The sequence below is a fragment of the Triticum urartu genome, chromosome 2A (genome assembly GCF_056163025.1).
Source record: "Triticum urartu cultivar PI428250 chromosome 2A, HENAU_Tu73, whole genome shotgun sequence".
Taxonomy (NCBI): Eukaryota; Viridiplantae; Streptophyta; class Magnoliopsida; order Poales; family Poaceae; genus Triticum; species Triticum urartu.
The window spans coordinates 738,505,003-738,521,614 of NC_141874.1; the positions used below are offsets into that span (position 1 = coordinate 738,505,003).

General features: G+C 42.0%; 1 protein-coding gene across 1 annotated transcript; it reads left to right on the top strand.

The window, feature by feature from the left end:
- The first annotated feature begins 6,207 nt into the window (after positions 1 to 6,207).
- LOC125540226 (putative disease resistance RPP13-like protein 1) lies at positions 6,208 to 11,512 on the top strand. Its single transcript, XM_048703802.2, has 5 exons — positions 6,208 to 6,496; positions 7,206 to 7,460; positions 7,849 to 8,284; positions 8,706 to 11,151; positions 11,242 to 11,512. The coding sequence occupies exons 3-5, from the start codon at positions 8,051 to 8,053 to the stop codon at positions 11,307 to 11,309; spliced, it is 2,748 nt and encodes a 915-aa protein (XP_048559759.2). The 5' UTR covers positions 6,208 to 6,496; positions 7,206 to 7,460; positions 7,849 to 8,050; the 3' UTR covers positions 11,310 to 11,512.
- Positions 11,513 to 16,612: the final 5,100 nt, after the last annotated feature.

The window sequence follows — 16,612 nt, forward strand, 5'->3', positions numbered from 1 at the left end:
TTCTGTCCCGCTGAAGCGTTTTCCACTACGATGTAGCTGTTGGGCCAGCACATTTTTCTCTTTTTCCCGTGCTAGGTTTATCGACCGAGTTCGCTCGCAGAGCTTCGTTCGTTGGTTCGCACATTTTTTCTTTTCCGTTTCTTTTTTTCTTCAGTTTTTCTTTGTTTCCTCACTAGTTTCTTCAGTTTTTATTTGTTTTTAAAATGTTTTCCCGCGTTTCTTCTTGGTTTTCACTGGTTTCTTGGTTTTTACTAGTTTTTTCTTTTCTTTCTTTTTCCTTCGTTTTTCTCCGGTTTTGATTGTTTCTTTCTTATTTTTCATCGGTTTTCTCTGTTTCTTTGTCGGGTATTCACTGTTTCCATTCTTTCCATTGGTTTCTCATTTTTTTTAGTTTCTTTTTTTCCTTTTTGTATTCATTCGGTTTCTTAGTTTTTTCTTATTTTTTTGTTGATTTTCATCGGTTTCTTTAGCAGTTTTTACTGTTTTCCATTTTATTTGCACTTATTTCTTTGGTTTTATTTTTCATTTTTTTCTTTGGTTTATTTTTTCGGTTTTCATTGTTTTTTCATTTTTTATACGTCAAGAATATTTTTAATACATGGTTAATATTTTTCAAATACAAGTTTAACATTTTTTTTGTACACGGTTAACATATTTTCTATACACATGTTTAACATATTTTAAATGCTTGATTAACTTTTTTTTAAATACAAGTTTAATATTTATAGAATACATGGTCAACATTTTTCTATACATAATTTAATATTTTTCAAATACTTGATTAACATTTTTCAAATATAAGATTAACAATTTAATGTACATGGTCAACATTTTTTCTAAACATAATTAACATTTTTCAAATGATCGATTAACATTTTTTCAAATAAAAGATTAATATTTTTTCAATACATAGTCAAAATATTTTCTATACACATTTAATATTTTTCAAATGCTTGATTTAACATTTTTTTAATACCTTGTGTAGGTTGTACAACATCAGAAAAACACACAATTAATTCACAGCAGGACCAGGCATGGGCCAGTTACAGCAGGGTCCGCTACTTTCACACTTCATTTGGAAACGCTATATTTTCTCTTATTTTGACTCGAAGTATGGCCATATGCCACCATGGCTATCCTTTAGAATTCTTTGACTCGACAAGCACGAGCAAACTCCAGCCAATCATCGGTATGCCGATCAACTTTTCCTGAGTAAATACAAAAAACCACCTCAATTCAGATTAATATTCCAAAATAGTACCATGGTTATTTTGTTTTCCTAAAAAAATACCACTTTTGATTGCATTGTTTGGGTATACGCGGTCTTTCTTCTGGGTGAAAACACTTTTGGTCAATTATATAGGGATGGCCCACCGCCAGGTCCACTTGGCACCAAATATACGCGTTGACTATATCTCGCTTCACACGAGAGTTTCTTCTATCTCGCTGAAGCGTTTTCCCCTGCGATGTACCTGTTGGGCCAGCCCATTTTCGTCTTCTTTTTCTGCGTAATGTTTCTCGTTCCACTTCGCTTGCTGAGCTTCCTTCGTTGGTTCGCAAGGTTTTTTCTTCTTTAGGTTTGTTTCTCGTGAATGCATTAATTTGTTTTCGCAAGAAGCATTGCTGTGCCTCTTGAAAAAACATGTTTTTTTCTTCTACGAGAAGCACAAATTTGCTACTCGTGGAGACACAGATTTGCTTCCGTGAGAAGCATAACTGTGCCTATCAGAAATTAAAAAAAACATATTTATTTCATCCACGAGAAGCACGATTTGCTTTCGCGAGAAGCACATCCGTACCTTTTGTAAAAGAAGAAAAACATTTTTTTTGCTTCCACGCGAAGCACACATTTACTTCTGTGAAAAAAGTGAAAAAGCTCATGTTTCCGGCTCTGGTTTTCATCTCTGTTTTTTCCGTAATTTTTTTTGTTGAAACATATTAAGATGCGATCTAGTTTCAAAGGTCTCGACGCAAGAATCCAGCGGTGAAAATGGTTTGGATTTGGACACACGATTCAAGAAGTAAAACGTTTTCAATAGACAAACATAGGAAAAAAAAACTCCCAAGTTGTTGCAAAGGGTACCCCTTAGTTAGTGATTTCGCCCGAGTCAGCTTTTATGCAGGGCGCCCCAATATCTCTCTTATAGCGAGACGTTGGGAAGCCTCGCGTCGAGGCAGCGCCAGAGGGCCGGCCCATGCGCGCGGGAGGCCACGACCTCGTATATATATTTTTCTCATGTTTTATGATATCTTTTTTATTTTCGTTTATACTTCCAAATGTTCTGAAAATATATATTACAAATAGCACTTTACATGAAACATTTAGAAAACCTTAACCAAATATTTAAAAAATGTTAAATATGCATAGAGAAAATATTTTTCAAGTTTACAAAAATTATATTAAAAATATGGACTTTTATAAGTACCAAACGTTTGGATTTTAGCAATAGGCAAGAACGATCCTTATTTCACTCTAATTACATGCATACATGCATTATAATGACTAGTTTTGCTTTCACGTGCACTTCTTCCTCTAATTACATGCATACATACACTAGAAGATGAAAAGCTGATGTCATCTTAGATTCCTCTTTTTTTAAAACTTCAAAATGTTTTCTAGTTCAAACCGCCGCTCAGATTGAAAAATCATTTTCACATAAAAGATTCGTCGCGAGGAGACCTTTGAAATTAGATCCCATATTGATATGTTCCGATGACTTTTTTTAGTCAAAAGTTATCAGGCCCACACTAAGTAAGTTATCACGTCTTTGATTCATAAGTTATCATCTTATTTATATAGAAATTACCGGGGCATAAACAAGATCAACCAACCTTCTCCCCACATGCAAATGAACTAGAGGACATGATAGCTGATGTCATCTTAAATTCCCCCATATTTCAAAACTTTAAAATGTTTTGTAGCTCAAACCGTCAGTCCAATTGAAAAAATGTTTTCACATGAAAGATTTGTCGCAACGAGACCTTCAAAACTAGATCCCATATTGATATGTTTCAACAACTTTTTTTAGAGTCAAAAGTTACCAGGCCCACATTAAGTAAGTTATCACGTCAGTGATAACTAAGTTACATCTTGTTATATAGGAATTACCGAGCATAAAAATGATCCCGCAACCTTCTTTCCACGTGCAAATGAAGTAGAAGACACAGTAGCTGATGTAATCGTAGATTTTCCCCTATTTCAAAACTTCCAAATGTTAGCTCAAATCGCCGGTCCGATCGAAAAATCATTTTCACATAAAAAATCCGTCATGACAAGAGTTTCAAAACTAGATCACATGTTGATATGTTCGGACGACTTTTGTCAGATCAAAAGTTACCACTTCTAGGCCAAGTAAGTTATGACGTATGTGCTACATATGTTACCATGTTGTGCATAAACCTGGTTTCTCTAACCTTCTTATCAGCTCGGGTTAAAGTTACCGTGGTGTTTGCGCGTGAGTTATCATGTATACGATGGATATAATATCAAACTATTTACATGGAAGTTTTTGAGTGTATGTTTTTAAACAACCCCCTCGTCAAAGTTATCAGGACAGAGGCTCATAAGTTATCAGGTCTGCGATGTGTGAGTTACCAAGCTATTCACGTAAAGAGCTACCGGGGGGATATTTCATCAACCCCTCCCCCCTGCTAAAGTTATCAGCACCGAGGTACATAAGTTATCAGGTCTTTGATATGTGAGTTACCATGCTATTCACATAAAAGTTACCAGGGGATATTTCAACAACCACCCTGCCCCCCCCCCCTCGCCCGGTGCCAAAGTTACCAGGACCAGGGTACATAACTTATCAGGTATGCGATGTGTTAGTTACCATGCTATTAACATTAAAGTTACTGTGTGTGTATTTTATCACCTCCCTCACCAAAATTATCAGGACCGAGGAACATAAGTTATCAGGTCTGGATGTGTGAATTACCATGTTGTTCGCACAAAAAGTTACTGGAGGATATTTTGTCACCCCCCCCCCCCCAAAATGCCAAAGTTATTAGGACCGAGGTACATAAGTTATCAGATCTGCGATATGTGGGTTACCATGCTATTCGCATAAAAGTTACAAGGGGATATTTCATCAACCACCCATGCCTCCCCCCGGCGCCAAAGTTACCAGGATCGGGGTACTGTGTTATGTTCCAAAACAAATTTTCATCCCGGGTCAAAGTTACCGTAGTGTTTTTACGTAAGTTATTAAGGCCCGCGGTGCGTAAAATACCGTGATATTTAAATAGAACTTACCGAGGGCATGCTTTTAACAACTTGTTTTTCCTCGGGTCAAAGTTACCAACAAAAATGTTTGTATGTATGCCTAATTCCGCAACGTATAATCTCGTACGAAATGATGTACTCCCTCCGTCTGAAAATACTTGTCATCAAAATGGATAAAAGGAGATGTATCTAGATGTATTTTAGTTTTAGATACATCCATTTTTATTCATTTTGATGACAAGTATTTTCGGACGGAGGGAGTACTAGACAAGGCCAACAAGCAATAAAGAAACAACTTTTCTTTTGCTGTCATGGGGTTTAAAAAAGGTCATCTAGGCATTTTTCCAATTAAAAGATGTGAAAGTGGTATTAGGTGAGTTGGTCATCGGCATCTTACAAAAGCTAGCAGACCCAAGTTCGATTGCAGCAGCTGGGCGCAATTATTTTTTAGATCGCAAAAAAAATGGTTGACGAATATAGGGAGAAAAAATGGGAGTTTCTAAAGATATAGCAAAAAAAGGCAGTTACGGAATGCTCGTGCGAGAAAATCACGGGAGTTTCCCAAGATATAGCGAAAAAAGGGCAGTTACCGAATGATCGTGCGGCAAAACCGTCGTTCGGATCTATTCCCAAGATCCGAACGTTCGGACGTTACATATCTCGTAAAAATATATACAATGTGTGTGAAAAAAGTTAATCATGTGTTAAAGAACTTGAAATCAAGCATTTAAAAAAAATGTATAAAAGTATATAAAAATGTTAATCAAGCATTTGAAAAATCTTAAATGTGTATAAAAAATTGTTGACCATGTACTGAAAAAATGTTAATCTTGTATTGTATCCAAAAAATGTTGAACTTGTACTTGAAAACTGTTAATCACACATTTCAAATATATTAAATGTATATAGAAAAATGTTTATCATTATTCAATTTTTTTAATCATGCATTTCAAAAAATGTTTATCATTATTCAATTTTTTAATCATGCATTTCAAAAAATGTTAGTCAAGCATGTAAAAAATATTAAGTATGCATATAAGTAATTTGACCATGTAATAAAAATATATTAATTTTGTATTTGAAAAATGTTAATCAAGCATTTGAATGCATGTACAATAGTGTAGTATATTGGGCCAAATTTTCGTCAATATACGTGCTTGCATGTACTCCCTCCGTCCGGAAATACTTGTCCGAGGAATGGATGTATCTAGATGTATTTTGATTCTAGATACATTCATTTGTATCCATTTTGACGACAAGTATTTTCGGACGGAGGGAGTAGGAGATAAAAAAAGATAAATACTTCATCCGCTCCTAAATATAAGTCTTTGTAGAAATTCCACTAGGTGGACTATATACGAAACAAAATGAATAAATTTACACTTAAAATGCATCTATATATATATATATATATATATATATATATTCGTATGTGATTCATAATGAAATCTCTACAAAGTCTTATACTACCTCCGTTTCAGTTTACAAGTCTTGCGCGTATACCTAGGTTATCAATTTTATCATCCTAATATAAACTATATAACATAAAAATTATACCTTTTGAAAGTAGAAACTTCAAAGTTTATGTTGGTATATTTTTTATAATATATGACTTGTATTAGGTTGGTCAAATTGACGACCTAAAAATACGCGCACGCCCTGTAAACTGAGAGAGAGGTAGTATTTAGGAACGGAGGGAATACATGCAAAAAATGAGCTTGTTTTTTTTTCATTTATTGGCCGAAATTTTGTACTTTTGGTGTAGCATATAATACAACGTATTATTGAACGAAATATCGCAAGTACTCAGAGTACATGCATGCATATTCATATAAAAACATCAAAAGAAATTAAATCTTGTAAGCATCATTTTTTAGGGGTTCAAAAAAAAACGTGTTGCAATGTACCCATGCTTTTTATGACGATCCCAATGCGAGGAATCTGGTAGAGTTGCCCTAACCAATAATTGAGGACGCGCTTCATAACCCAACGCGCTTCACTCGTCAGTCGCCAGTCGCCACCCCAGTCGCTCGGCCGACTCCAGCAGCAGTCTCCTCCACCTCCAGCCACCGAGCTAGGGTTTCGACCCAAAGCGCACCTTCGCCGTTTCCGGCGCCGCCGCCGGAAATCGAGGCACGGCGACTCCAGCGACCTCCTCCAGCCGCTGCACGCCGTCCCCGACCTCCTCCTCCCACGGAATCGACCGCGTCTTCCGTCAGTCAGCCGAGCGCCTGCCCCGACCTGCAGCCGCCGGATTCGATTCTCGCCTAGGTAATGCCTCTAGATCCACTCTAGCGTATGCTTTCCCATGTGATTTCCATGCGCATTATACGTGATGATCCACTGAGGCCTTGTTTACTTAATCCCAACCCCAACCAGGCCGGAATCCCCTTCATTTCGCGGGGAAACCTGTGCATCTAGCTCTAGTCTGTAGTTCAGCCCCAAACCTGAAGCTTCCTTGTGGGGCTGTGGGGCTGGACTCATAAGAAGACACTCATGTCACACTCACGTGCTGATGCTGCTCGTTCGTGTTATGCTGGACTACCTATTTTGTTCTTTCCAAGTAGGCATGATATATGAGCTCTTGTGTTTGCTAGGACGAGTGGGATAACAATATTTTTAAAAGTCAGGAAAAAACAGATGCCCGGCAATTATTCAGAAATTTACTGCATATATGGCATATACGCAGATAGATGATTATAGCTGCTGCGTGCTTCATACGAGCAAAGGTTGCAACCTGGCTTTGCATCTTTAGTTCAGTGCTTCAAATGCTCATCTTATCTCTCTATTCTTCCTCCATTTCTTGTTAACACCACATGTTGTTTCTGGTGCTTGCATGCAAAAGTATCCTTTATTTGTGGAGTAAATTTTACATGAGAAGATTTCTTTAAAGTTTTCCCCTCCCTTCATCAAATTAACCTTGATATATTGATATGGACTATGGAACTAATGTTTGCCTTGCGTATCTCTGGTTAAGCAGGTTGGATGTGGACCTCCGTGATTACTTGGTGAAGAGGAACTTGCAGAACACTGCAAAGGCATTCCAAATCCAAGCGGAAGGCAATTTATCGCCAGACTCTGTTGTTGAGTGCTACTCCGTGATGTATCCGGATCAAATTACGTAGTTGTCAGGAGGGCTCCATTTTAGTTTCCAAGCTCTATCTTTCTGCATTAGGGCCAAATATTTTGGCTCCTAGATCTATTATTTCCCAGCCAAGAGGACGCATATAGTCAGGTAGACAGTGCCATTTTTGTCGACTTTATTTGGTTACCGTGACAATGTGCAAAGCATAGTACTGTGTTCGTGAGTTCGTCTCATTTTATCTATATGCGAGTCTGATCCTTGTGTATTACTAATACTACATATCTCTGTATGAGAAATCTGGATCAGGTCACCTGATATGGTTTCAGTTTTCGCTTGTTTTTTTCTCTTCTAAAAATAGCTGAACTCTCCTTCAGATTTCCTGATCTGTTTGTATAGGCAGTCTATAAATCGCAAGTGCCTCTGTTCATATAGGCCATTATATATTTTTTGTGGTATTCTTCAATCTACTGATGGTGTAGGACATGTGTTTTTCCCTGCATTCTTTATTTCAGGAACTTACCATTGGTACATTTTTCAGCGAATCACTGAACAACTTGAAGCTTCTAATGGTGGAACCATTGACAGTTGCTGCCGGGATAGGATGGGGCATGAAAGCTGCAGGGTGGGTTGCCTCGCCCATCATCTCTGAGCTTTTCAAGAAAGCTTCCCCCTACGTAGGCTTTGACGCATAGAAGAAGCTGAAGGAACTTGAGACAAAGATTTTACTGCTGGAGCAGGTGATGGAAATGGTGGATGAGAGTCGTCACAGGGGTCGTCTCCAGCAGCTGTTCGAGGATCTTAAGTCTGCTTTTTATGAAGCTGAAGAAATATTGGATGATGTTGAATATCACCGTCTTAAGAAGCAGATCAAAGATAATAAGATGAAGCCAGACAGCGACGTGTCTCTACGTAAGAGGGATTGGGTGAAGAAGAAGCTCCAATCTGCCGTGCCGAGCTTCCCCCTAAAAGATCAGGTCATTTCCTGCCTCTATGCGTTTTTATTTCTTTCCGGCCTATAAGTTTTTCTGCAAAAATATTACATGGAAAGATCTGAGAATTTCTAAGAATACCATCGCAACCTCAATTTTCTGGTTTATTTGTGGCACACTGGCTTTACAACTTAGCAACCATAACCTTCCTTGAAAAAGCAACATAATGACTTGCTTAAGGACAAGCAAAATCTTCATATACACCACTAGTACTAATTGAACTCTGTTCATAGTATTCTTAATATCGTCAATTAAGTCCTAAAAGTTCTGTTCGTCTCCTCTAGAGACCAGATGTAACCTTGACTAGATTTAGTGCAAATCAAGCTAAATTTGGATTTCCTTCAGTTTATTAGTGTGGGCTTCTGTTTTCTTATTCGTCGAATCCTCACTTGCTATTTTTTTTCAGAAGAGTGGTATGGCAAAAACTAAGTTGAAGCAGAGCCTAGACAAAATAGAAAAGGTCATAAATGATACATGCGGAATTTTGGAAAAGATGAACTTGCCAAGCATAATAAACGCTAACCGGAGCCATGCTGTTGCTGCTAGCTCACGAGGTGCAGTCACTACTGCGACGCCTCCATTAGTGGTAATTGGACGAGGTGAAGATTGTGATAAGATTGCTGCAATGCTTCATGAGACGGAACAAGATGGTCTTCCTGGCACCAATAGTACTCTGCGTTATTCTGTAATTGGCATTCATGGCATCGGTGGTTCTGGGAAGTCAACCCTTGCACAACTTGTTTGTGACCGTGAGAAAAAGGATAAGCAAGAGAAAAAGGATGGTCATTTTGACCTTGTTATGTGGGTTCATGTTACTCAGAGTTTTAGTGTGGATACCATTTTCAAGATGATGTTTAACGCAGCTACAGGGACTCCGTGCCCTCATTTCGATAATCCTGACATCTTAGAAGTTAATTTGAAGAATGAACTGCAAGGAAAACGGTTCCTCTTGGTACTAGATGATGTTTGGTACAGTAATGGAGATGATGTGCAGTATGAGAAGCTGCAAAAGATACTTACACCACTGAACGCTGGAGAGGCAGGAAGCAAGATCCTCTTGACTAGTCGAACTGAAGATGCATTGATAGCTCTAGGTGCTGAAGAGCAGAGACGCATTCTCATTCCTGCCCTAGATGAAGATGTCTTCCTGAAGTTATTCATGCATTATGCACTTCCCAGTGTACCCATTGATGATGGTGTTCGAAGAACACTTGAAGACATCGGGAAAGAGATTGCAAAAAAGCTGAAGGGATCACCTCTAGCAGCCAGAACAGTGGGTGGACAACTGCGTACAAGAACAAATGTTGATTTCTGGTTAGGTGTTCGAGATGGGGACATTCTTAACGAGACGATGGGAGCTCTTTGGTGGAGCTACCGACATCTTGATGAGCAGGTCAGGCGATGCTTTGTTTACTGCAGTATTTTCCCTCGGAGTCGTTGCTTGAAACGAGATGAGTTGGTTAAACTGTGGGCTGCAGCAGGGTTTGCTAGAAGTGCTAATCAAGGGGAGGATACGGAAAATATTTGCCAGGAATACTTTGATCAACTAGTGTCAGCCTCATTTCTGCAAATTGGAGTAAGGGATCAAAATGACTACTATATAGTACATGACCTGCTGCGTGATTTAGCGGAGAAGGTGGCCGGAAGGGATCATCTCAGGATCGAAAACCATGCGAAGTTAATAAAGCATGACTTTTGTTATAAGAAATTAGAATGGATAATTGAAGGCTCTGCAGTAGATGTTCCTCCAGACGTTCAACATGTTTTTGTTCAGACCTATGATGCAGCATTGATTACTGAGAAGATATGTAAACTGAAAAGCTTACGCACTCTCATCATTGATAGTGTATGGGCTGCACCAGTTGAGAAGAAAGTTTTGGAGCATATGTTTGTGAGGCTAAAGAAGTTGCGGGTGCTTAGCATAGCTATCAGTGCAGATTACGGACAAAAGATGTTGTCAGTCCCAGCATCAGTTGGTCAGTTAAGGCATCTACGATATCTTGCTTTTCGGACTAAAGAGAGTCAATTGCTGTCTATGAGGCTTGTTTTACCAGGCACTTTGAGCAAGCTTTACCACATGCAGGTCCTACATTTTGGTGGTAATTTGCTGTTAACCTCTTCTGAAGATTGGTGTGACCTCATCAACTTGCGGCATGTAATCTATTCTAAAGATCTGAAAATTGGAAGCATTGACAGGCTGACATCACTGCAAACGTTGGGAAGGTTCATGGTAAGGAAGGAACAAGGGTACCAGTTAAAGCAACTGGGGAACCTAAACAAGCTTGGTGGCGAACTGTGCATTTGTGGCATCGAAAACATTGAAAGCAAGGCGGAAGCTCTTGAAGCCAATCTGGCTGATAAGGGCGGGCTCAGAAAACTGGTACTGCAGTGGGATGGTGTAGCGAGTGCAGAAGTTGAGACAGAGGTACTAGAGGGTCTTTGCCCACCCAAGTATCTCGATGAATTGACAATCGAAGGTTACATAGGTCTGAGGTATCCAAGCTGGATGGATGGTGAGGACAACGGTGGCCCAAAGTACTTGAAAAATCTCAAGTTCAGTGGATGCAGCCAAGAACTGGGTCCAGAACTTCGTGGGTTCGTCAGTCACCTCCGTGTGCTCAGTATCCAGTTCTGCAGCTGGGTCTCCTTGCCAGATTGTATGGAGCACCTTCGGTCACTGCATGAGCTGAGTATCCGCTGCTGTAGTAATATTCGGTCGCTTCCAACAATGCCGCAGTCACTTCAGGACTTTCGAGTCCATGCATGCAATGATGTGTTGATGGGTTCGTGCAAAATAATTGGAGATCCAAATTGGGAGAAGGTTCAGCACATTCCGCGCGCACGTATTGGAGGTAAATCAAGTCGTTCTCACAATTACATCGTTTTGTTTGCAAAACATCGCTATGTGCTTCTAATCTGTTTGCTAAACTCTCAAACACCAGGCTACGTGCTAACAATGGGAGTTGTTAGAGAACCCGAAGAAGCACAAGCTGAAGTGGTTAGCGACTGAAATGGTGATGCAGACTGCAGTCACTGCGTCATAAACACTGGTTTTTATCTGTTCCCATCGAATTCATGTTTTATCAAACGCACCGTAATAAGTAGTTCTGTCTGTGAAACCACGAACACTGAAACTGTGTGTTTCCGGTGGTTTGTAATGCCGAAGAATGCTGAACACCCAATCTATTTGTTTCCGATGGCTTGCAATGCGCTGTTGCAAATGTTAGCACTTGTTGGATAAATGCAGTGTCGCATTATTTCTTCCTTTCATGCATTGACCCAAAAATATTGCTCTAATCCCGCAGATACAAAAAAAGCGCTCCCCGGCCGCTCCCGCGGGCGGCCAGGAGCGCACCCTAGCCGCCGCCCATGCCACACCCCGCCGCCCTTCCTCCCCTCGCCGCCGCCGGCAGGCGTCGCCGGGCAAAGCCCGCGCGGCGCGGCGGCGGCAGGGCCTTCTCCTCCTCCCGTTTGGGGTTGGACGGCGCGGGCCGGCTGCCTCGGTGGGTGCTCTGGGCGTGCTTGTGCACGGAGGCGTGGAGCTAGCTGGGGCGGGCGCGGTGGCCTCCTGTCGCGCGGATCTGGCGGCTTGGCTCTGGTTCGCCGGCGAGGTGCGCCGCGGGCGCGGGCGGGGCGGCGCTGAGGCCGGCCGTCGTCGATCTGGCGCCCGGGCGCCCAGATCTGGCGGTGGAGGCGCTCCGGCAAGCTGCGGTGGCGGCGCTCCGGCGGGCTGCGGCTGTAGGGCGCGTTGGGTGCCTGGGGTCCCTTCCCTCGGCCCGGGGAGCTGCGGTGGTGGCGGTGAGGCGCAGTTTTCTGGACGACGGTGCCGCGTCGGTGGAGGTTCTGGTGATGGTGAGCTGCAACAGAGCAGCAGCTTGGGCCGGAGGTGGCTGGGGGTGCGCGGATCTGACATGGCGCTCTGCTGCGGCGTGTTGAGGGCTGGTGGTTGGCAACGATGTCCTCTGCACAACTTGCTATGTTCCTATGCCGTTCGCTTCCTATGAGGCCCGGCGGTGGAGTAGATCCTCCAGGCGAAAGTCTTGCACCTTCTTCGGTGCCGGTGCTGGCGATGTTCTTGAGCATTGCATTCCTTCCTGAAGGCACATCGCGGAGCTATGTCCATCTGCTGCCGCAACTGTCTGGTGTTTCCGGATGAAAACCCAAGCTCCATTGGAGCGGGCGGTGACGGCAATTACGTCGTTACCTTCTTGGAGGCACCGCCTTGGAAGCAATGACCTTTGTGGAGTGGTGGTCTCATGGCAGTGGTGCAGAGTTGCATCGTTGTCGGGGTGATGGAGGCCGGGGCGGCGGCTCCGGACGGTGGATTTACGCCGAGGCGGCGGCCTCGGATAGCGATGCAACGGTGGCTCTATGGGGCAGAGTCGCAGTTGTGTATTGTTTCGGTGGCGACTTGGTGCTACGTGGGTAGCGAGGTCGTCGGCCTAGTCGATGCGACCCAGAGAGGGCGGTCTGACTTTACGTCGGGGCGGCGGCCCCGGATGTGGTGCGGCGTTCGTGGTCTGCGTGCAGTTGTCCTGTGCAGCATGGGCTGCGGGTAACTGTATTGTGCGGCGTTGCTGCTCGAGGACGAGTGGAGGCATGTCGGGGCGGCGGCCCCGGATGTGGTGCGACGTTCGTGGTCTGCGTTCGGTTGTCCTGAGCAGTGTGGGCTGCAGGTTGCTGTATCGTGCGGCGTTGCTGCTCGAGGGTGAGTGGTGGCATGTCGGGGCGGCGGCCCCGGAAGGCGGTGTCGGTTGAGTGCGCAGGGCGCAACGGAGCAGTGGATGTCGAGGCGGCGGCCTCGGGAGAGTTGCAGCTTCGAGAGCATGGACCTCGTGTCGTGTGGGCGACGTGGTTGTCATCGATATTGTTTGTGGGTGGGCTTTGCCCTGTGTGTTAGTCTTTGGGATGGGCTTGGCCCTTGTTGTTTTGGTTTTCGCCCGGTTTTCCGTAATTAACTGAGCAATTCTCTTCTGCTTAATTAATAGATGAGGCAATCTTTGTCTCCGTTTCGAAAAAAAAATATTGCTCTCTGGGCCGTGTTGTTGATTGCAATGGAGGACGCTAGTGCTACAGTATATCTGCGTATATGTGAGCACATAGAAACAGGGAGGGCAACTTTGGTGAAATGGGCAATGTACTGATCAAATCTGCAATTGGAAAGAGCTGAAACATGGAAGTGAGCCTCGTTGATGTTTTGGATACCTTTGCTCATCCTGGCTGATCCTCAACTCTTGCTTATTTGAATCCATTGCAAATGATCTATTGATTCCTCTCCCCTCGACAGACCCTACCTCCACCGTCCAGCTCTCTCTCTGGTTGGCCATGGCTCACCGCCGTCAACCACCACGCCCACATTCCCACTCCCATCGGAGTACCATGAGCCTCCACACGTCAAGTCCGACCAAGTTGTGCTGCGATGGTTCCTCGGCTGCGGGAACGCCATGGGGCTGGAATTTGAAGATGAATGCTGCAGGAGCATTTGCACCTTGCCTTTCCGCTCTTCATCACCTTCGACTCCACCATCGTTGCCGCCCTCCTTCAAGCTGCCATTGTTTTTTTTTTTGAGAAACCCAAGCTGCCATTGGTGGTTGCGAGATAGATTTCTTCAGGGCCAGGCCGGCAAAATCTAAGGCCCCGTGCCAAACTCTAAAAGAGGTCCTACCTGCGGATACTTGTGATATTTTAAAATATATTTATTCATAGCTCCTCTCTGGGATTGAATTAAATTAGGGAAAAGTGTATTTTTCATCTCTCAACTTTTGGTGAAGTCTAGATTTAGTCCCTCAAGTTTAAAACTGAACAACTTGCACCGCCAATACTTGAAACCGGACAAGTTTAGTCCCTTGTCTCGGTTGACCCAGTATCGCTGCTGACTCAGTGCGGTTTTGACCAATCTTTGTCTATGTGGTGGTATTTCTCTCTCCTACCTTCCTCCTCACATTGGCTTACTGAGACAGTTCATCAAACACTAGCACGTACTGTGTGTGCCGGCAGGGCCATCTCCAGAAATTCGGGGCCCCGGGGCGAAAATCAAAATAGGGCCTAAAATTTCAAAAGAGAAGAATCATATTGCCAACGATCAGGAACAAACTTAATTCCATACTACTCATAACCTAGCTAGGTTTACCCGCAAAAAATACCTAGCTTTGTTGACAAATAATTTCATGCCGAAGATTCATGAACAAACTCAATTTCGTCCTAATTGGGCCCCTAGCAACCTAACTTAGCGCTAGCCTGGACCCTGGAGTATCAACATCGCCCCATGGACAAATAATATTGACCTACTCGGCTACTCCTAGCTTAGCATCTGGGAGATCAAGCTTAATCAAGTATTCCCTCCATCCGAAAATACTTGTCATCAAAATGAATAAAAAGGGATGTATCTAGACATATTTCAGTTTTAGATACATCTCCTTTTAGCTATTTTGATGACAAGTATTTTCGGACGGAGGGAGTAGTACTAGTAATCAAAGAGAGGGATGGGCTTAAGCAGACGAGACATCTATACCTAGTAGACTAGTGGTGGAGGACTAGGGGCACCCATGGAGTGGTCGCCGACGATCCGCGATCACCGATCGACGAAAGGCAGACGACGGCGTCCTGGACGATTGGCGGAAGCGAACCGATGGGCGTGTTGTGTTTAGGGTTAGCAATCGACGACGGAAACATGCCCGATCGATAGACGTACGAGGAGAACTCGTGGGCTGGCTTTGCCGCTGAGTGGGCTCCTTGTACGCTTTCTTAGGCCTTTGTTTGGTTAGCCGCTGGTGGATTAAATCATCTAAACCTAGAGTACCTAGTAATTTGGGGGCCCTGTGCAGTCGCCCATCTTGGCCTCCTCCATCGACGGGGCCGTGTGTCGGGCCGTGCTGGCTGCTCCCGCACGTGCGCCAGGAATACCCTATTTGCCGCTCGCTGTGGCAAGTTGTCGGGCGGACGCACAGGGAGATCGATGGAGAGGGTTCGCGTGTGGGCCGGCCCGTAAAATGTTTCGACAATTCAGGTTTTAGGAACCTTCTCCTTTGTTCCCAGCCGGTTTTTTCCGGTTTTGGGAAGAGCTTCCTAACACTTTTTTTTTCTGTTTCTTTTTTGTTTTCTGTTTCCCTTTTTCCTGTTTATTTTTTCTTCTCTATCTTTTCCTTTTCTACTTTTTCAAGTCTTCTTTTTCACCTTTTTTCTTTCTGTTTCTTTTCTTTATTTTTCCTTGTCTTCACTTTTTCATTTTTCATAATTTTAAAAATGTTCAAAATATTCAAATTTTTCTTGCATGTAAAAGATATTCATTCTTTACAAAAATGTACGAAGTTTAAAAAAAAGTTCGCTTATTGAAATATTTTCAAATTTTAAAAAATATGTTCCGGTTTTAAAAATAATGTTCAGGTATTGAAAAAATGTTCGAATTTCCGAACTTGTTTGAGATTTTTAAAAAGGTTCTAAATTTTCAAATTTGTTCTTTAATTTTTAAAAATGTTCGTGCTATCTAAATTCCTTTCTTTCAAAAATTTATTCGAGTTCTCAAATTTTGTTCACAAATTCAAAATATTCATAGATCTAAAATTTTGTTCACAAAATTTAGAAAATGTTCATCTTTTCAAATTTTGTTTATGAGTTTGAAAAAATGTTCCTCTTTCAAAATTCATTCGCAAATTTAAGAAAAATGTTCGTGTTTTCCAATTTTGTTCAGTGGTTTCAAAAATTGTTTCTATTTGAAAGAAATTCGCAATTTTGAACAATGTGTCTTTTTCTAATTTTTTTGGGAGTTTAAAAAATGTTCGAATTTTTTAAAAAATGCTAAAAAATTTGAAAAATGTTCATCTTCTTTTCTTGTTTTTCTGGTTATTTTCTCCTGTTCCTTTTTTCCTTTTTAGTATATTTCACAGTTCTAAAAAATGTTCCTGATTTGATAAAACTGCTCATATTTCTCAAAAGATGTTCGAAAATTAAAAAAATCATTTTCTAATTTTTGTTCTGAGTTTGAAAAGATGTTCTTGTTTCAAAAATTGTTGACGGATTCCAAAACTATTCGCATTTCCAAATTATTGTTCAGAGTTTAAAAAAATGTCACTTTTAACACAAATTTGTTCACATATTCAATAATGTTCGTGATTTTCAAAAAAGTGTTCAGTTTATCAAAAATTTGTTCTGATATTCAATAAATGTTTGAGCTTTTTTTCTTCTTCTCAAAGTTGAAAGGTGTTCACTTAAAAAAACATATTTCCAAATAATGTTCGCGTTTAGAATTTGACAAAATGCTCGGATCTGTATTACCTTTAGTTTCGCGCGCCATTGCAAGCCAAGAAGCTCATATAT

Coding starts and splice junctions, on each gene's coding strand:
- LOC125540226 (XM_048703802.2), top strand. CDS start 8,051: ATGGAAATGGTGGATGAGAGTCGTCACAGGGGTCGTCTCCAGCAGCTG. Junction 8,285..8,705: donor GCTTCCCCCTAAAAGATCAG/GTCATTTCCTGC, acceptor ATTTTTTTTCAG/AAGAGTGGTATGGCAAAAAC. Junction 11,152..11,241: donor TCCGCGCGCACGTATTGGAG/GTAAATCAAGTC, acceptor CTCAAACACCAG/GCTACGTGCTAACAATGGGA.